This window comes from Salmo trutta, chromosome 12 (assembly GCF_901001165.1).
Source record: "Salmo trutta chromosome 12, fSalTru1.1, whole genome shotgun sequence".
Lineage (NCBI taxonomy): Eukaryota > Metazoa > Chordata > Actinopteri > Salmoniformes > Salmonidae > Salmo > Salmo trutta.
In genome coordinates this window covers 93,409,892-93,432,984 of record NC_042968.1, presented here as the reverse complement: position 1 = coordinate 93,432,984, position 23,093 = coordinate 93,409,892, and the positions used below count along the sequence as shown (strand labels likewise).

The 23,093-nt window shown below is 41.7% G+C and overlaps 1 protein-coding gene across 3 annotated transcripts in view; it reads left to right on the top strand.

Moving 5' to 3' along the window:
• cadm2a (cell adhesion molecule 2a) overlaps nucleotides 1-23,093 on the top strand; it is a 648,926-nt gene that overhangs the window by 426,550 nt on the left and 199,283 nt on the right. For 2 of the 3 annotated variants that reach the window (XM_029770385.1, XM_029770383.1), the window contains exon 2: nucleotides 5,451-5,477. The exons of the other annotated variant lie outside the window; for it this stretch is intronic. In XM_029770385.1, coding sequence (XP_029626245.1) covers nucleotides 5,451-5,477 — 27 coding nt within the window. The remainder of the gene's footprint in view (nucleotides 1-5,450; nucleotides 5,478-23,093) is intronic. 3 annotated transcript variants of the gene reach the window in all.

The following is a 23,093-nucleotide window of genomic DNA, read 5'->3' as shown; positions in this document are numbered from 1 at the left end:
TGAAATCATTGGACTGTTGTTAATGATGTTTGGTAAAACCTCTCCATACCATATCCTGTCTACAGAGATGCAAGGTCAGTTTAGTGTGTGTGTGCGTGTGCGTGTGCATGCGTGTGTGAGTGTGCGTGTGCGTGTGTGTGTGTGTGTGTGTGTGCAAGACATAGGGTAAACAGCATGTTTATTTTTATCACTGCACATATACAGTACAATACCATGGTAACCATCTACTGTATAGGGTCATATATAATACCATGGTAACCATCTACTGTATAGGGTCATATATATTACCATGGTAACCATCTACTGAATAGGGTCATATATATTACCATGGTAACCATCTACTGTATAGGGTCATATATAATACCATGGTAACCATCTACTGTATAGGGTCATATATAATACCATGGTAACCATCTACTGTATAGGGTCATATATATTACCATGGTAACCATCTACTGTATAGGGTCATATATAATACCATGGTAACCATCTACTGTATAGGGTCATATATATTACCATGGTAACCATCTACTGTATAGGGTCATATATAATACCATGGTAACCATATACTGTATAGGGTCATATATAATACCATGGTAACCATATACTGTATAGGGTCATATATATTACCATGGTAACCATCTACTGTATAGGGTCATATATAATACCATGGTAACCATCTACTGTATAGGGTCATATATAATACCATGGTAACCATCTACTGTATAGGGTCATATATATTACCATGGTAACCATCTACTGTATAGGGTCATATATAATACCATGGTAACCATCTACTGTATAGGGTCATATATATTACCATGGTAACCATCTACTGTATAGGGTCATATATAATACCATGGTAACCATATACTGTATAGGGTCATATATAATACCATGGTAACCATATACTGTATAGGGTCATATATATTACCATGGTAACCATCTACTGTATAGGGTCATATATAATACCATGGTAACCATCTACTGTATAGGGTCATATATAATACCATGGTAACCATCTACTGTATAGGGTCATATTTTCATATATATATATGTATGAGGTAAAATGGAAACACACAATAACAGAACTAAGTAGACTGCATTTTATTTACAGAAATAATGTCCCTCTTTATACCATTATTAAGGGAGCGAGAAGGAAACACATTTGATTCAGTAAGTAAATGTGGATTATGTCTAATGTACAGTACAGAAAAAACTAGGGGAAGGATAATTGCCTATTCAGTAGAGAAATACAGGGACGGAGGGAGAGAGAGAGAGAGAGAGAAGTAGGGAGGGAAGAAGAGTTAGAGAAAGAGAGAGAGGGAGGGAGAGAGAATCTCACGGTTTTACCAATTTGACTTAAAATTTGGACGTTTATCCACGTTTTTTCAAAGTCAAATTTAGAAGTTGCTCCAAACGTCAAATTTCAATTTGTTTTTGATGCTCTGTGTTGCTCCTCCTGTTCCCCATCGTTCCGTAAATTATTAAGTTAAGGGTTTGGACAGCGTTAAAACATTAAAGGTCAATGCAGTCCAAAACACTCAGTGGTCAGATTATTAGGTACACCAATCTAGTACCGGGTCGGACACACCTTTGCTTCCAGAACAGCCTGAAGTCTTCGGGGGCGTGGACATGTTGCTCAATTGGTATCAAGGGACCTAACTAACCAGGAAAACATTCCCCACACCATTACACCACCACCACCAGCCTGTACCGTTGACAACAGACAGGACGGGGCCATGGACTCGTGCTGCTTACGCCTAATTCAAATCCAGACGTAACAGGAACCTGGATTCGTCAGACCAGTCGATGTTTTTCCACTCCTCAAATTGTCCAGTGTTGGTGATCACGTGCCCATTGGAGCTGCCTCTTCTTGTTTGTAGCTGATTGGACTGCAACCAGGTGTGGTCCTGTGATGCTTTTTGTTTGTCGCTCCATTCTTGGTAAACCCTAGACACTATCATTACGTGAAAAGTCCAGGAAGCCATCCATTTCTGAGATACTGGAACCAGTCCATTCTAACATTCAATCGAACAGTAACTGAATGCCTTGATGCCTGCATAGTGCATCTTTAAGTATTAAGGTTTGGGATAAGGTTAAAACATTACATTTAGTCTCTCATTCTGAATGGTTAAGGTAAGGGTTAAGGTATGGTTTAAGGTAAGGGTTAAGGTAAGGGTTAAGGTAAGGGTTAAGGTATGGTTTAAGGTAAGGGTTAAGGTTTGAGGTAAGGGTTGAGGTAAGGGTTAAGGTATGGTTTAAGGTAAGGGTTAAGGGTTCACAATGGCAATTCGACAATGTTCAGCTGGCTACATCAGTAGAGTTTAGACTCAGTCTCATTAACACAGTGTTTTTCTACCTCAGTAGAGTTTAGACTCAGTCTCATTAACGCAGTGTTTTTCTGGCCTTTTACAATTTGCTATTTTTACCAATGACCTGCCACCACTGGCATTAAACAAAGCATGTGTGTCCATGTAATGCTGATGATTCAACAATATACGCATCATCAACCACAGCTAATGAAGTCACTGAAACCCTTAACAAGGAGTTACAGTCTGTTTTGGAATGGGTGGCCAGTAATAAACTGGTCCTGAACATCTATAAAACTAAGAGCATTGTATTTGGTACAAATCATTCCCTAAGTTCTAGACCTCAGCTGAATCTGGTAATGAATGGTGTGGCTGTTGAACAAGTTGAGGAAACTAAATTACTTGTCGTTACTTTTGTAAACTGTCGTGGTCAAAACATGTAGATTCAATGGTTGTAAAGATGGGGAGAGGTCTGTCCGTAGTAAAGAGATGCTCTGCTTTTTTGACACCACACTCCACAAAGCAAGTCCTGCAGGCTCTACTTTTGTCCAGTCCAGTGCTGCAAGGATAGACCCAGTTAAGCTGCAGCTGGTCCAGAACAGAGCGGCACGTTTTGCTCTTCATTGTAATCAGAGGGCTGATATAAATACTATGCATGCCAGTCTCTCTTGGTTAAGAGTTGAGTGACTGACTGCATCACTTGTTCTTTTTATACGAAACATTAATGTGTTGAAAATCCCAAATTCTTTGCATAGTCAACTTACACACAGCTCTGACACACACACTTATCCCACCAGACATGCCACCAGGGGTCTTTTCACAGTCCCCAAATCCAGAAGAAATTCAAGAAAACATACAGTATTATATAAAGCCCTTATTGCATGGAACTCCCTTCTATCTCATAATGCTTTAAATAAACATCAAACCTGGTTTCAAAAAACAGATAAAGCAACACCTCGTGGCACAACGACTCTCCCCTATTTGATTTAGACAGTTCGTGTGTATGTATTGATATCTAGGCTACGAGTGCCTTTACATTTTTTTTTTTTTACATAGTTCTGTCTTTGAGCTGTTCTTGTCTATTGATGTTCTGTATTATGTTTCATGTTCTGTGTGGAACCCCAGGAAGAGTAGCTGCTGCTTTCGCAACAGCTGATGGGGATTCTAATAAAATACCGTAAATACCAAAATACCTCAGTAGAGTTCAGAGTCAGTCAACACACACACACACACACACACACACACACACACACACACACACACACACACACACATACACACATACACACACACACACATACACACACACACACACACACACACACACACACACACACACACACACACACACACACACACACACAATTATGTAACACTTTACTTGACACCCGTTGTCTTAACACTTTATGATACTGTCAAGAAGTTTACTTTCCTTTGTTTCTTAAATTCTTTGTTGTTGTTGTAATGAGTTATTTACAGTCATGTTTTATTTATATTTTATCGTATTTTTAATAATTTGTAGAAAATACACTTTATGACACTGTCATGAAGCATTATGACCATCCTGTGTCACTTTACTTGGGGCGCGTTCGTAAATTCACTCTGGCTCTCTACTGCGACTTCAGAGCACTTTCGTTTGACTGCAAGAGCGCAGAATAACTGATGGATTTACGAACGCTCAACGCCTGTTGAATATGGCCGGTGTCAATAAACGTCGGGAAAAAAAGGGGTATTTAAATTGTTGCGAGCAGCACAGTTAGTCACCAACGCCAACGGATAACATGACAACAGCCTAACCAGCTCTGCTAGGGAGAGTAACATTGTCAGAGTGATGTGTTCTCTCATTTGTGTCTGGAAGTAGTTCGCAAGCTAGCCAACTTTAGCCAGTTAGCTTGGGTGCTTGACTGCTGTTGTTAGGTCAGAACGGGCGGATCAACCCTACTCCTCAGCCAGCGCGTCCAGAATTTACGAACAGAGAATTTGACAACGCTCTAAATTGAGGAACGCCCAGAGCACACTCTGTGCGCTCTCTGGCACTACTTGGACTAAGAAAATACACTTTATGACACTGTTATTCTAATTGAGCACCACCCCAAAAACTAAGGGTAGATAATGTATCTGTAACCATTACTGAGCATGACGTTGCTGTTTGGCCAACTACTTGCAAATGTATTTTTAACTACAAAATACATATATATTTTTTGTTTTGTTTGATACAGTCATCTTTTTGGTATTTTTTTGGGGGGGACTCATCCCTGACTACACAAACCCAAACACATTAATCTTTTACAGTCTGACTTCAAGATGATCTGTTGCCTTAACATTGCAAGTGGAAGAGCTACGGTATAATAGTCTTGATTGGCAGTGAAGTAAGTGTGTGTCTAATTGGTGCCAGGAGAGAGTTAGTCATGCGGGTAATCAGTCGTGATTCAGGAGGTACGGTAGTAACACGACACTAGATCTGCAATCTATTTAATGTCGGAGGGGCGTGCATGTTTAAGGTGGTCAAATGTAGGATATGAGGATGATTTTGCAGGACAATGTAGCCTACATGAATAAAAATAAATAAAAAATATGTATTCAGTAGGCAAGAAAGCGAGGCCTGCGTTTTTCTTATAGAAAATGTTTTCTAAGAATCAATCATTCTTACTAAGAAACGTTATCTTTAGTAAGAAAACCTTTTTTTTATCTTTTGACGACTTTGTTTGTCTTGTTAATTAATAAACTCAGAGAATGTATGGTTGCTGTAGAAACATTAAATAAAACAACAATAAAACTATTGTTTTGCCTATCCAAGTCACTTGTCAGGAAATCCTTAATTTCTACATTTTATCTAACTATAACAACAGTATTTATATCAAGATGTTGTAGACACCTTAACCCAACACCTGGCGACTCCGTCAGTAGGTTCTGCTGTTGACTGCTGTTGGACCTTCAGGATTCGCTATAGAGTAGCATCAACTCATATCTCTGGAACGAACTGGTCATGCTGTCTTTCCTCGAGACACGTTGATCTAATCTATTGTTCTCTCCTGTCTTTCTTTCCTTTTCTGTTTTCCTCTTTCCTCATCCTCTCCATCACCTCCTCTTCATCCTCCTCTTTTTCTTCTTCTTTGCTTTTGTTGGCGGCTCCTGCAGTGACGGCACAGAAAAGCACATTAAGAGGTGAGTTGGTGGGTTGTCTCCTCCTCCGCTCTAGCTGTTCTGCTGTACTTTCTCTATAGTACCTTGTATACGTTAGCTGTTCTAGAAGTCTCCTATACTAGTTACTATAGTTACTAATATACATTAGCTGTTCTAGAAGTCTTCTATACTAGTTACTATAGTTACTAATATACATTAGCTGTTCTAGAAGTCTCCTATTCTAGTTACTATAGTTCCTAATGTACGTTAGATGTTATAGAAGTCTCCTATACTAGTTACTATAGTTACTAATATACATTAGCTGTTCTAGAAGTCTTCTATACTAGTTACTATAGTTACTAATATACATTAGCTGTTCTAGAAGTCTCCTATTCTAGTTACTATAGTTCCTAATGTATGTTAGATGTTATAGAAGTCTCCTATACTAGTTACTATAGTTACTAATATACATTAGCTGTTCTAGAAGTCTTCTATACTAGTTACTATAGTTACTAATATACATTAGCTGTTCTAGAAGTCTCCTATTCTAGTTACTATAGTTCCTATTGTATGTTAGATGTTATAGAAGTCTCCTATTCTAGTTACTATAGTTCCTAATGTATGTTAGATGTTATAGAAGTCTCCTATACTAGTTACTATAGTTACTAATGTATGTTAGATGTTATAGAAGTCTTCTATACTAGTTACTATAGTTACTAATGTATGTTAGCTGTTATGGAAGTCTTCTATACTAGTTACTATAGTTACTAAAATATGTTAGCTGTTCTAGAAGTCTTCTATACTAGTTACTAAAGTTACTAATATACATTAGTTGTTCTAGAAGTCTTCTATACTAGTTACTATAGTTACTAATGTATGTTAGATGTTATAGAAGTCTTCTATACTAGTTACTATAGTTACTAATATACATTAGCTGTTCTAGAAGTCTTCTATACTAGTTACTATAGTTACTACTGTACGTTAGATGTTATAGAAGTCTTCTATACTAGTTACTATAGTTACTAATATACATTAGTTGTTCTAGAAGTCTTCTATACTAGTTACTATAGTTACTAATGTATGTTAGATGTTATAGAAGTCTTCTATACTAGTTACTATAGTTACTAATATACATTAGCTGTTCTAGAAGTCTTCTATACTAGTTACTATAGTTACTAATATACATTAGCTGTTCTAGAAGTCTCCTATTCTAGTTACTATAGTTCCTAATGTATGTTAGATGTTATAGAAGTCTCCTATACTAGTTACTATAGTTACTAATATACATTAGCTGTTCTAGAAGTCTTCTATACTAGTTACTATAGTTACTAATATACATTAGCTGTTCTAGAAGTCTTCTATACTAGTTACTATAGTTACTAATGTATGTTAGATGTTATAGAAGTCTTCTATACTAGTTACTATAGTTACTAATATACATTAGCTGTTCTAGAAGTCTTCTATACTAGTTACTATAGTTACTAATATACATTAGCTGTTCTAGAAGTCTCCTATTCTAGTTACTATAGTTCCTAATGTATGTTAGATGTTATAGAAGTCTCCTATACTAGTTACTATAGTTACTAATATACATTAGCTGTTCTAGAAGTCTTCTATACTAGTTACTATAGTTACTAATGTATGTTAGCTGTTATGGAAGTCTTCTATACTAGTTACTATAGTTACTAATATACGTTAGCTGTTCTAGAAGTCTTCTATACTAGTTACTAAAGTTACTAATATACATTAGTTGTTCTAGAAGTATTCTATACTAGTTACTATAGTTACTAATGTATGTTAGATGTTATAGAAGTCTTCTATACTAGTTACTATAGTTACTAATATACATTAGCTGTTCTAGAAGTCTTCTATACTAGTTACTATAGTTACTACTGTACGTTAGATGTTATAGAAGTCTTCTATACTAGTTACTATAGTTACTAATATACATTAGTTGTTCTAGAAGTCTTCTATACTAGTTACTATAGTTACTAATGTATGTTAGATGTTATAGAAGTCTTCTACACTAGTTCCTATAGTTCCTAATATACTTGAATACTTTGGTTGGTTAGCGGCTGTTCATGCATAGTTTGTAGTTGTATTATTTGCCCTGCAGAATGCTGTGTTGTTAGTTATATCCTCTAGTCTGTCGTAAGTAGTCAGTGGTTATGTTGTTTTGTGGGTAGATGGCAATGGTATTAATATTGCTGTATTAGCATTTCGTATTGTATTGTCACTAACGTAGGTGGTTGTATGCAAGTATATTCTCTCCCATGTGGGGTGAAACGTTGGCTTCCTTGGAGAAATATCTGAGACACACACACATAAACAATGAGAGAGACAGAGAGAGGGATAACCCACACATTGATGTAGTGCTGTTGCTGGAGAATGTTTTAATAAAAAAAAAAATTGTATTTAACCTTTATTTAACTAGGCAAGTTAGTTAAGAACAACATCTTATTTACAATGACGTCCTACCCCCTGGCCAAACCCTAACCCGGAGGACGCTGGACCAGTTGTGCATTGCCCTATGGGACTCCCAATCACGGCCGTTCGTGATACAGCCTGGAATCGAACCAGGGTCTGTAGTGATGCCGCTAGCACTGAGATGCAGTGACTTTTGCTGCACCGCTCGGGAGCCTGTATAAGTTCTCTGATCAGCATAATTTCAAACAGGCCTTTTCCTCCAATACCTTCAATCAGAGAGGAGAACACACACACACACACACACACACACACACACACACACACACAAACAAACACACACAGTCATTAAACAATTGAGTGAGTGGAGAGGACTTGTACTTGTCTCGGTGATCTACAGACTGTCTATTCTCCTATTAAGGAAGGAATGGATTTCCTATAGTGACGTATGAGAGTAATGATAGCAGGACACCGGTGTGTAAGCGTGTGCAGTTTGTGTGATTCCTAGAGCAGTGAGAAACAAGATGGTGACTATTTACAGCTCATATGACACTTTTGACAGATCTAACACGTGACATCACTAACAGGAAGGAGAGGCAGTCCGTAAATGAGCCTGAAGAATTTTCATATTAAATCAAAAATATATGTATGTATTTGTCACATGCGCCAAATACAACAGGTGTAGACCTTACAGTGAAATGCTTACGTACAAGCCCCTAAGCCCCTAACCAACAATGACCGCAGAGAGAAGTCTATTTGACCTTTATTTAACTAGGCAAGTCAGTTAAGAACAAATTCTTATTTACAATGACAGCCTACCCCGGCCAAACACGGACGATGCTGGGCCAATTGTGTGCCGCCCAATGGGACTCCCAATCACAGCCGGATGTGATACAGCCTGGATTCAATCCAGAGACTGTAGTGATGCCTCTTGCACTGAGATGCAGTGCCTTAGACCACTGCACCACTCGGGAGCCCAAATGTACTGGGCCGGATGCTCTACCCTATGTAGTACCTTGCGGTCGGAGGCCGAGCAGTTGCCATACCAGGCAGTGATGCAACTAGTCAGGATGCTCTTGATGGTGCAGCTGTAGAACCTTTTGAGGATCTGAGGGCCCATGCCAAATCTTTTCAGTCTCCTGAGGGGCAATAGGTTTTGTTGTGCCCTCTTCACGACTGTCTTGGTGTGCTTGGACCATGTGAGTTTGTTGGTGATGTGGACACCAAGGATCTTGACGCTCTCAACCTGCTCCACTGCAGCCCCGTCGATGATAAGGGGGGCGTGCTCATGTCCTCCTTTTCCTGTAGTCCACAATCATCTCCTTTGTCTTGATCACGTCGAGGGAGAGGTTGTTGTCCTGGCACCACAAGGCCAGGTCTCTGACCTCCTCCCTATAGGCTGTCTCGTCGTTGTCAGTGATCAGGCCTACTACCCCTGTTGTGTCATCAGAAAACTTAATGATGATGTTGGAGTCATGCCTGGCCGTGCAGTCATGAGTGAACAGGGAGTACAGGAGGGGACTGAGCACACACCCCTGAGGGGCCCACTTGATGAGGATCAGAGTGGCGGATGTGTTGTTACCTACCCTTACCACCTGTGGAGGCCAGTCAGGAGGTCCAGGATCCAGTTGCAGAGGGATGTGTTTAGCCCCAGGGTCCTTAGCTTAGTGATGAGCTTTGAGGGCATTGTGGTGTTGAACGCTGAGCTGTAGTCAATGAATAGCATTCTCACATAGGTGTTCCTTTTGTCCAAGTGTGAAAGGGCAGTGTGGAGTGTAATAGAGATTGCATCATCTGTGGATCTGTTGGGAGAGTATGCAAATTGGAGTGGGTCTAGGGTTTCTGGGATAATGGTGTTGATGTGAGCCATGGCCAGCCTTTCAAAGCACTTCATGGCTACAGACATGAGTGCTACGGGTCGGTAGTCATTTAGGCAGGTTACCTTAGTGTTCTTGAGCACAGGGACTATGGTGGTCTGCTTGAAACATTTTGGTATTACAGACTCAGACAGGGAGAGGTTGATAATGTCAGTGAAGAGAAGACACTTGCCAGGTGGTCAGCGCATGCTCGGAGGACTGGTAATCCGTCTGGCGCTGTGGCCTTATGAATGTTGACCTGTTTAAAGAGGTCTTATTCACATCGGCTACGGAGAGTGTGATCACACAGTCTTTCGGAACAGCTGGTGCTCTCATGCATGTTTCAGTGTTATTTGCCTCGAAGCGAGCATAGAAGTAGTTTAGCTCGTCTGGTAGGCTTGTGTCTCTGGGCAGCTCGTGGTTGTGCTTCCCTTTGTAGTCTGTAATAGTTTGAAAGCCCTGCTACATCCAACGGGCGTCGGAGCCGTTGTTTTACGATTCCATCTTAGTCCTGCACTCTTTGCTTGTTTAATGGTTCATCAGAGGGCATAGCGGGATTTCTTAAAAGCTTCCGGGTTAGAGTCCCGCTCCTTGAAAGCGTCAGCTCTACCCTTTATCTCAGTGGGGATGTTGCCTGTAATCCATGGCTTCTGGTTGGGGTATGTACTGTTCGTACGCTCACTGTGGGGATGACGTCATCGTTGCACTTATTGATAAAGCCAGTGACTGATGTGGTGTACTCATCAATGCCATCGGAAGAATCCCGGAACATATTCCAGTCTGTGCTAGCAAAACAGTCCTGTAGCTTAGCATCTGCTTCATCTGACCACTTTTTTATTAACGGAGTCACTGGTGCTTCCTGCTTTAGTTTTTAATTGTAAGCAGGAATCAGAAGGATAGAATTATGGTCAGATTTGCCAAATGGAGGGCGAGGGAGAGCTTTTTACGCATCTCTGTGTGTGGAGTAAAGGTGGGTTAGAGTTTCTTTCCCTCTGGTTACACATTTAACATGCTGGTAGAAATTAGGTAAAACAGATTGAAGTTTCTCTGCATTGAAGTCCCAGACACTAGGAGTGCCGCCTCTGGATGAGAGTTTTCCTGTTTGCTTATGGCCGTATACAGTTCATTGAGCGCAGTCTTAGTGTCATCATCGGTTTATGGTGATAAATAGACAGCTACGAAGAATATAGATGAAAACTGTCTTGGTAGATAGTGTGGTCTACAGTACAACCCCACACCTAGAGACTGCTATCAGTATCCTAGTATACCCCACACCTAGAGACTGCTATCAGTATCCTAGTATACCCCACACCTAGAGACTGCTATCAGTATCCTAGTATACCCCACACCTAGAGACTGCTATCAGTATCCTAGTATACCCCACACCTAGAGACTGCTATCAGTATCCTAGTATACCCCACACCTAGAGACTGCTATCAGTATCCTAGTATACCCCACACACCTAGAGACTGCTATCGGTATCCTAGTATACCCCACACCTAGAGACTGATATCAGTATCCTAGTATACCCCACACCTAGAGACTGCTATCAGTATCCTAGTATATACCCCACACACCTAGAGACTGCTATCAGTATCCTAGTATACCCCACACCTAGAGACTGCTATCAGTATCCTAGTATACCCCACACACCTAGAGACTGCTATCAGTATCCTAGTATACCCCACACCTAGAGACTGCTATCAGTATCCTAGTATACCCCACACACCTAGAGACTGCTATCAGTATCCTAGTATACCCCACACACCTAGAGACTGCTATCAGTATCCTAGTATACCCCACACACCTAGAGACTGCTATCAGTATCCTAGTATACCCCCACACCTAGAGACTGCTATCAGTATCCTAGTATACCCCACACCTAGAGACTGCTATCAGTATCCTAGTATACCCCACACCTAGAGACTGCTATCAGTATCCTAGTATACCCCCACACCTAGAGACTGCTATCAGTATCCTAGTATACCCCACACCTAGAGACTGCTATCAGTATCCTAGTTTACCCCACACACCTAGAGACTGCTATCAGTATCCTAGTATACCCCACACACCTAGAGACTGCAATCAGTATCCTAGTATACCCCACACCTAGAGACTGCTATCAGTATCCTAGTATACCCCACACCTAGAGACTGCTATCCGTATCCTAGTATACCCCACACACCTAGAGACTGCTATCAGTATCCTAGTATACCCCACACACCTAGAGACTGCTATCAGTATCCTAGTATACCCCCACACCTAGAGACTGCTATCAGTATCCTAGTATACCCCACACACCTAGAGACTGCTATCAGTATCCTAGTATACCCCACACACCTAGAGACTGCTATCAGTATCCTAGTATACCCCACACACCTAGAGACTGCTATCAGTATCCTAGTATACCCCCACACCTAGAGACTGCTATCAGTATCCTAGTATACCCCACACCTAGAGACTGCTATCAGTATCCTAGTATACCCCACACCTAGAGACTGCTATCAGTATCCTAGTATACCCCACACACCTAGAGACTGCTATCAGTATCCTAGTATACCCCCACACCTAGAGACTGCTATCAGTATCCTAGTATACCCCCACACCTAGAGACTGCTATCAGTATCCTAGTATACCCCCACACCTAGAGACTGCTATCAGTATCCTAGTATACCCCACACCTAGAGACTGCTATCAGTATCCTAGTATACCCCACACCTAGAGACTGCTATCAGTATCCTAGTATACCCCACACACCTAGAGACTGCTATCAGTATCCTAGTATACCCCCACACCTAGAGACTGCTATCAGTATCCTAGTATACCCCACACCTAGAGACTGCTATCAGTATCCTAGTATACCCCACACCTAGAGACTGCTATCAGTATCCTAGTATACCCCACACACCTAGAGACTGCTATCAGTATCCTAGTATACCCCACACACCTAGAGACTGCTATCAGTATCCTAGTATACCCCACACACCTAGAGACTGCTATCAGTATCCTAGTATACCCCACACCTAGAGACTGCTATCAGTATCCTAGTATATACCCCACACACCTAGAGACTGCTATCAGTATCCTAGTATACCCCACACACCTAGAGACTGCTATCAGTATCCTAGTATACCCCACACCTAGAGACTGCTATCAGTATCCTAGTATACCCCACACCTAGAGACTGCTATCAGTATCCTAGTATACCCCACACCTAGAGACTGCTATCAGTATCCTAGTATACCCCACACACCTAGAGACTGCTATCAGTATCCTAGTATACCCCACACCTAGAGACTGCTATCAGTATCCTAGTATACCCCCACACCTAGAGACTGCTATCAGTATCCTAGTATACCCCACACACCTAGAGACTGCTATCAGTATCCTAGTTTATGCTTCCACTTGCACTTTACAGTATTCCCTGTAGTGCTGTTTGTATAGCTCCATGGCTAAGTGTTATAGTCAGGTGGAGAAGTCTTTGACGTGTTGGTGTTCTATCTAGCTGTAAAAGTCTTGTTTAATAATGCAATTAGTCTGCTAAATACATATCTAGTAGACCAACAGAATATCCGTCCCAAATGGCACCCTATTCCCTATATAGTGCACTATTTTCGACCATCGTCCTCTAAGCCCCTAATAGGGCCCTAAGGACTAACAGAGAATGTTTCTCAAATGGAACCCTATTCCCTATATAGTGCACTACTTTAGACCAGAGCCCTATGGAACCCTATTCCCTATATAGTGCACTACTTTAGACCAGAGCTACAGTATATAGAATTATAAGTAAGTGCACTATATAGGGAATAGGGTGCCATTTGGGTTCTGGTCTATAGTAGTGTACTATATTGGGAATAGGGTGCCATAGGGCTCTGGTCTAAAGTAGTGTACTATATAGGGAATAGGGTGCCATAGGACTCTGGTCTAAAGTAGTGCACTATATAGGGAATAGGGTGCCATAGGGCTCTGGTCTATAGTAGTGCACTATATAGGGAATAGGGTGCCATAGGGCTCTGGTCCAAAGTAGTGCACTATATAGGGAACAGGGTGCCATAGGGCTCTGGTCTAAAGTAGTGCACTATATAGGGAATAGGGTGCCATAGGGCTCTGGTCCAAAGTAGTGCACTATATAGGGAATAGGGTGGCATTTTTTTGTATAATTATTTTATTGTATCAGGATCCTCATTAGTAAGACATTAGTCTATATAATCTATAAAACATTAGTCTATATAATCTATAACACATTAGTTTTACTAATCCTACTGGGGTCTGACACATAATGAAACTTACCTTACAGAAAAAAGACTTACATACAATTTACATACATTTAAAAACATTCACATGTAGTTTCAATCAGTTACAGATACATGTCGGTACATACACCACATGATGGTACATACACACAACATGACGGTACATACACACAACATGACGGTACATACACACAACATGATGGTACATACACACAACATGATGGTACATACACACAATATGATGGTACATACACACAACATGATGGTACATACACACAACATGATGGTACATACACACAACATGATGGTACATACACACACACAACATGATGGTACATACACACAACATGTTGGTACATACACACAACATGATGGTACATACACACAACATGATGGTACATACACACAACATGGGAATTCGGCTTGATAACATAACAGAACCCATTCATCTATAACTGCTTCCAATAGATACTGACCCCATTCCGTCAGTAGAGGATACCTGGTTACTCTTTAAAAGTGCTGTCCTCACCATCTTAAATATGCATGCCCCGTTCAAAGAATTTTGAACTAGGAACAGATATAGCCCTTGGTTCACTCCAGACCTGATTGCCCTTGACCAGCACAAAAACATCCTGTGGCGTTCTGCATTAGCATCGAATAGCCCTCACGATATGCAACTTATCAGGGAAGTTAGGAACCAATATACACAGGCAGTTAGAAAAGCTAAGGCTAGCTTTTTCAAACAGAAATGTGCGTCCTGTAGCACAAACTCCAAAAAGTTCTGGGACACTTTAAAGTCCATGGAGAATAAGAGCACCTCCTTCCAGCTGCCCACTGCACTGAGGCTAGGAAGCAGTGTCACCACCTATAAATCTACGATAGCCGAGAATTTTAATTAGTATTTTTCTACGGCTGGCCATGCTTTCCACCTGGCTACCCCTACCCCGGTCAACAGCTCCTCACCCCCACAGCAACTTGCCCAAGCCCCCCCCCCCCCATTTCTCCTTCACCCAAATCCAGATAGCTGATGTTCTGAAAGAGCTGCAATATCTAGACCCCTACAAATCATCTGGGCTAGACAATCTGGACCCTCTCTTTCTAAAATTATCCGCCGCAATTGTTGCAACCCCTATTACTAGATTGTTCAACCTCTCTTTCGTATCGTCTGAGATCCCCAAAGATTGGAAAGCTGCCGCGGTCATCCCCCTCTTCAAAGGGGGAGACACTCTTGACCCAAACTGTTACAGATCTATATCTATCCTACCCTGCTTTTCTAAGGTATTCGAAAGCCAAGTAAACAAACAGATCACCGACCATTTCGAATCCCACCGTACCTTCTCCGCTATGCAATCTGGTTTCCTAGCTGGTCATGGGTGCACCTCAGCCACGCTCAAGGTCCTAAACGATATCATAACCGCCATCGACAAAAGACAATACTGTGCAGCCGTATTCATCGACCTGGCCAAGGCTTTCGACTCTGTCAATCACCGCATTCTTATCAGCAGACTCAACAGCCTTGGTTTCTCAAATGATTGCCTCGCCTGGTTCACCAACTAATTCTCTGATAGAGTTCAGAGTGTCAAATCGGAGGGCCTGTAGTCCGGACCTCTGGCAGTCTCTATGGGGGTGCCACAGGGTTCAATTCTCGGGCCCACTCTTTTCTCTGTATACATCAATGATGTCGCTCTTGCTGCTGGTGATTCTCAGATCCACCTCTACGCAGACGACACCATTCTGTATACTTCTGGCCATTCTTTGGACACTGTGAGCTTCAATGCCATACAACTCTCCTTCTGTGGCCTCCAACTGCTCTTAAATTCAAGTAAAACTAAATGCATGTTCTTCAACTGATCGCTGCCTGCACCTGCCCGCCCGTCCAGCATCACTACTCTGGACGGTTCTGACTTAGAATATGTGGACAACTACAAATACTTAGGTGTCTGGTTAGACTTTAAACTCTCCTTCCAGACTCACATCAAACATCTCCAATCCAAAATTAAATCTAGAATTGGCTTCCTATTTCGCAACAAAGCATCCATCCTTCTCTCATGCTACCAAACATGCCCTTGTAAAACTGACTATCCTACCGATCCTTGACTTCGGCAATGTAATTTACAAAATAGCCTCCAACACTCTACTCAGCAAATTGGATGCAGTCTATCACAGTGCCATCCGTTTTGTCACCAAAGCCCCATATACTACCCACCACTGCGACCTGTATGCTCTCGTTGGCTGGCCCTCGCTTCATATTCGTCGCCAAACCCACTGGCTCCAGGTCATCTATAAGTCTTTGCTAGGTAAAGCCCCGCCTTTTCTCAACTCACTCGTCACCATAGCAGCACCCACCCGTAGCACGCGCTCCAGCAGGTATATTTCACTGGTCACCCCCAAAGCCAATTCCTCCTTTGGCCACCTTTCCTTTCAGTTCTCTGCTGCAAATGAATGGAACAAATTGCAAAAATCACTGAAGCTGGAGACTAATATCTCCGTCACTAACTTTAAGCATCAGCTGTCAGAGCAGCTCACAGATCATTGCACCTGTATATAGCCCATCTGCAAATAGCCCATCCAACTACCTCATCCCCATATTGTTATTTATTTTATTTATATATTCTTTTGCTCCTTTGCACCCCAGTATCTCTACTTGCACTTTCATCTTCTGCACATCTATCGGAGTGATTATTTGCTATATTGTAATTATTTCGCCACTATGGCCTATTTATTGCCTTACCTCCCTAATCTTACTTCATTTGCACACACTGTATATAGACTTTTCTATTGTGTTATTGACTGTACGCTTGTTTATTCCATGTGTAACTCTGTGTTGTTGTTTGTGTCGCACTGCTTTGCTTTATCTTGGCCAGGTCGCAGTTGTAAATGAGAACTTGTTCTCAACTGGCTTACCTGGTTAAGTAAATAACACAGCATATGTACGACAGCATAGAAACGACAGCATAGTGACGACAGCATACAGTCGACAGCATACAGATGACAGCATAAAGATGACAGCATACAGATGCACACAGACGACAGCATACAAACAACAGCATACATGTGATAGCATAAAGATGACAGCATAAAGATGACAGCATAGAGACGCGTACAGATGACAGCATACATACGAAAGCATGAAGACGACAGCATAAAGACGACAGCATAGAGACGACAGCATACAGACGACAGCATACAGACGCACACAGACGACATCATAGAGACGACAGCATACAGACGACAGCATAAAGACGACAGCATAAAGACGACAGCATACAGACGACAGCATACAAACAACAGCATACATGTGACAGCATAAAAACGACAGCATACAGACGACAGCATACAGATGACAGCATACAGATGACAGCATACAAACAACAGCATACATGTGACAGCATAAAGATGACAGCAAAGAGACGCGTACAGACGACAGCATACAGACGACAGCATACAGACGACAGCATACAGGTGACAGCATAAAGACGACAGCATAAAGATGACAGCATACAGATGACAGCATACAGATGACAGCATACAGACGACAGCATACAGACGCACACAGACGACAGCATACAGATGGCAGCATACAGACGACAGCATACAGACGACAGCATAAAGACGACAGCATACAGATGACAGCATACAGACGACAGCATACAGACGCACACAGACGACAGCATACAGCTGACAGCATACAGATGACAGCATACAGACGACAGCATGATGACAACAGCATACAGATGACAGCATAAAGACGACAGCATACAGACGACAGCATGAAGATGACAGCATACAGATGACAGCATACAGACGACAGCATACAGACGCACACAGACGACAGCATACAGATGGCAGCATAGAGACGACAGCATACAGACGACAGCATAAAGACGACAGCATACAGGTGACAGCATACAGACGACAGCATACAGACGACAGCATACAAACATCAGCATACATGTGACAGCATAAAGATGACAGCAAAGAGACGCGTACAGACGACAGCATACAGACGACAGCATACAGACGACAGCATAAAGATGACAGCATACAGATGGCAGCATACAGACGACAGCATACAGACGACAGCATAAAGATGACAGCATACAGACGACAGCATACAGACGACAGCATAAAGATGACAGCATACAGATGACAGCATACAGATGACAGCATACAGACGACAGCATACAGATGACAGCATACAGATGACAGCATACAGACGACAGCATACAGACGCACACAGACGACAGCATACAGACGACAGCATACAGACGGCAGCATACAGACGACAGCATACAGACGACAGCATTCAGACGACAGCATAAAGACGACAGCATACATACACACACAGACGGCAATGACATCACGCCTGCCCAGACCCACCTGCTCACGCCCTCATCTCCAACACCCACGTCACTCTGCACCATTTTGTTTCTCTCCACCTGCCAGACAGGACCAGAGGAGCTCCACAGCCTAGTTTGAGGAGAGGAATAGTCTACCACCTGCCAGACAGGACCAGAGGAGCTCCTCAAAAAGCCTGTAGGCTACTGGCTCTCTGCAAGATTTTGTATATCTTACCTATCATATGAACATCCTTTTCTAACGCAAATAAGATTCCCTCTAGATTACTCTGTAAGTCCAAAATATTTCAAATATAAATTTTGTTATATGAAACTTTTAAGTTGCATGAATTTGAAAATATCTACATTGGTCAGTCCAAAATTGCTTTTTTTCCCTATTACCGCTTCATTTACGGTTTCTATGCCTTTAGTTCTCCATGTGGACCAATTTATCAGTGAATTCTGAAAAGATATCCAAGGATTGTTTCATAGGAAGGGATATTGGTTCTTGTAGAATCCATCTTATTATCTTCTGTATTGTTATGGTGTTCTCAACTATGAAGTTGAAAATGTTCCTAGCTTTATCCTTTGAAAATAGAATTGTGAAAAGATTCTGGGGGTGAGCGTGCACATCTTCAATATGTACCCATTGTTCCTCGTTAGTGCATTTAATAATATGTCTCAAGTAAAAGACTTGAGTGGCGTATTGATACAATTCTAAGTCTGGAATGTTAAAACCACCCCCACCCAATTCTATAAGTTTTATAAAGTATTTTTTTTAAAGAATGTCTTCAGTGAAGTAATTGGGATAAAACCTTTGGCAGCCATGCCATTCTGAAGAGGTTTATTCTACCTGTAAGATTTATGGGAAGATTATTCCATTTAATTTGATCTGCTTTCATATTGTTGAGTAATTGAATAAAGTTATCATTATATATATATATATATATATGTTGTTTGTTGTAACTTATTAAGCATCCTAATTATTTAATATTTTTTGTGGTCCACTTAAATGATTGCTGTAGATCATGAGTTATTGTTTTTTTGTTTTTCCTATTGCCATAAACTCGCTCACCGAATCAGTATTTACATCAATGTTGTTGCCCGACGCTATCCGGAACATATCCCAGTCCGCGTGATCGAAGCAATCTTGAAGCGTGGAATCAGATTGTTCGGACCAGCGTTGAACAGACCTGAGCACGGGCGTTTCCTGTATTAGTTTCTGTCTATAGGCTGGGAGCAACAAAATGGAGTCGTGGTCAGATTTGCCGAAAGGAGGGCGAGGGAGGGCTTTGTATGCGTCACGGAAGTTAGAGTAACAATGATCCAGAATGTTGCCAGCCCGGGTCGCGCAATTGATATGCTGATAAAATTTAGTGAGCCTTGTTTTCAGATTAGCCATGTTAAAATCCCCAGCTACAACAAATGCAGCCTCAGGATATGTGTTTTCCAGTTTGCATAAAGTCAAATGAAGTTCTTTCAGGGCCGTCGAGGTGTCTGCTTGGGGGGATATACACAACTGTGATTATAATCGAAGAGAATTCTGTTGGTATATAATGCGGTCGGCATTTGATTGTAAGGAATTCTTAGTCAGGTGAACAAAAGGACTCGAGTTCCTGTATGTTGTTATGATCACACCACAACTCGTTAATCATAAGACATACACCCCCGCCCTTCTTCTTACCAGAGAGATGTTTGTTTCCGTCGGCGCGATGCGTGGAGAAACCAGGTGGCTGTACCGACTCTGATAACGTATCCCAAGTGAGCCATGTTTCCGTGAAACAGAGAATGTTACAATCTCTGATGTCTCTCTGGAAGGCAACCCTCGCTCGGATTTCGTCTACGTTGTTGTCAAGAGACTGGACATTGGCGAGTAGTATACTTGGGAGCGGTGGGCGATGTGCCCGTCTACGGAGCCTGACCAGAAGACCGCTCCGTCTGCCCTTTCTGCGACGCCGTTGTTTTGGGTCGCCTGCTGGGATCTGATCCATTGTCCTGGGTGTTGGTCCAAACAGAGGATCCGCTTCGGGAAAGTCGTCTTCCTGGTCGTAATGTTGGTAAGTTGACGTTGCTCTTATATCCAATAGTTCCTCCCGACTGTATGAAATAAGACTTAAGATTTCCTGGGGTAACAATGTAAGAAATAACACATAAAAAAAACTAAATACTGCAAAGTTTCCTAAGAACACGAAGCGAGGCGACCATCTTTGTCGGCGCCGGATGTTACCAAGCAATGCATACTGGAGAATGATCCGATATCACGTCATTGAGGGAAAAAATTATTTTGTAGTTGGGAATAGTAATATCCAGGTATCCTGTACATTTTTTATAAAGATTAATAATTCTTTCATTGGAGGCTCCTTGATTTTGCCTTTTTTAGTGGTGCTTCTCTCAATCTTATCGAATGTATGATTTAGGTCGGAGGCCTACACCTCTGTTGTTACTACAGTAGGTGGCAGCAAAGGCCTCTCCAACCCAGCTCCTCTTTAAATGTTCAGTGTCTCCTTTTATGAAATGCAACTCTTGCAAGAAAACCACATATGCTGACAATCTATTTAAATGTAAAAAAAAAAGATTTTTTTTTTTTTTTTGCCATCATGGGGCCCGTTCACATTCCATGTAATAAGTTGGAATTTGTTGGTCTTTACTTGTATAGAATCTAAGTTAATCTTGTCTGGTTGGTCTAGCATTGAAGAACATGATAACACATTTTAGCAGACATGTGAGGGTGGTGGACATTCCATAGAATGGGAGAGTCATAGTATGTATTTATTACATATATAGATAAGCTTTTAAACTCCAACTCTTCTCCTAATGAACAAGAATATCTCCTTTTGAATCTCTCACAATACATGTGTTCCATGTTTCTTCTTCACTGGAAAATATGTATGCAATATATTATATACAGTATCTCTGACCTGGGATTTGAAGCATCGCTACTTAGCATGTATGGGATCCATAGTGACAGTACCTTAAGTCCCGGTAAGGGGGCCAAGACCAAGATCTACAACCAAGACCAAGACCAAGATCTACAACCAAGACCAAGACCAAGACCAAGATCTACAACCAAGACCAAGATCTACAACCAAGACCAAGATCTACGACCAAGACCAAGATCTACAACCAAGACCAAGATCTACGACCAAGACCAAGATCTACAACCAAGACCAAGATCTACGACCAAGACCAAGATCTACAACCAAGACCAAGATCTACAATCAATACCAAGATCTCCGACCAAGACCAAGATCTACAACCAAGACCAAGATCTCCGACCAAGATCAATATCTACTGTACGACCAAGATCTACGACCAAGACCAAGATCTACAACCAAGATCTACTGTATGACCAAGATCTACAACCAAGATCCAGATCTACAACCAAGCTCTATGACCAAGACCAAGATCTATGACCAGATCAAGATCTACGACAAGACCAAAATCTATGACCAAGACCAAGATCTACGACCAATATCGACGACCAAGACCAAGATCTACGACCAATACCAAGATCTATGACCAAGACCAAGATCTACTGTACAATCAAGACCAAGATCTACGACCAAGACCAATATCTACTGTACAACCAAGACCAAGATCTACGACCAAGACCAAGATCTACGACCAATACCAAGATCTATGACCAAGACCAAGATCTACTGTACAATCAAGACCAAGATCTACGACCAAGACCAATATCTACTGTACAACCAAGACCAAGATCTACTTTACAACCAAGACCAAGATCTACGACCAAGACCAAGATCTACAACCAAGACCAAGATCTACGGCCAAGTTGCAAGAGGAGCAAATCAAAAAGGAGAGGAGATTCAGCTTGGAGGAAAGGAAGTTGATTTAAAAAAAAGTTTGGGCCTTGCCAATTGAGAGCTGGGATATAAACACTTGAAGCAAACCACTTCAATATTCAGATCCACCAAAACCACACAGCAGAAGCACTCTGACGCATTCACGCACGAACACATGCACATGCACATACACACACATGCACATACACACACACACACACACACATATGCATCACCCCTCTCGGTGTCCTTCTCGACTGGAGTATGGAGTTGGCTAATGTGAAGTGATGTTTTATTATTTTTGAGAAGGCAGCGCTAAAACTAATCCTGTGGTTTATGAAGCCCTCTATATACGGCTCTGCTGAGACACACACACACACACACACACACACACACAAACACAAACAAACACACACACACACACAAACACAAACAAACACACACACACACACACACACACACTCACTCTGCTGTGACAGGTTGTATGTCCTTCGCGTCCAGGTTGTATAATTTCATAACTGCTGTTTGCCACAGTGTTACACATCACTTCTCTCCTCTCCTTCTGTGGAGGGGTGGAGAGAGGCATGGAGAGAAGGATGGAGGGATGGAGGGGTGGAGAGGAAGATGAAGAGAGAGATGGAGGGGTGTAGAGAGGGATGGATAAAGTGATGACAGGTTGAAGGAGTGGAGAGGGGAGAAGGGGATGAAGTATTTATGAGGGCCAGACATACCAGAGTAGTACATGTCTGTCCTTGGAAACAAGACACTGAGTAGGGACTGAGATCTTTGTTACTCAATCTTACAATTTCCTGCAGATACAGTGTTTTCACATTCCTTCAGCATCCTGTGAGAACCTAGAAACATGGCAACATTCTAGAGAACCTAGGACCCTGGTAACATTCTAGAGAACCTAGAACCCTGGTAACATTCTAGAGAACCTTGAACCCTGGAAACATTCTAGAGAACCTAGAACCCTGGCAAC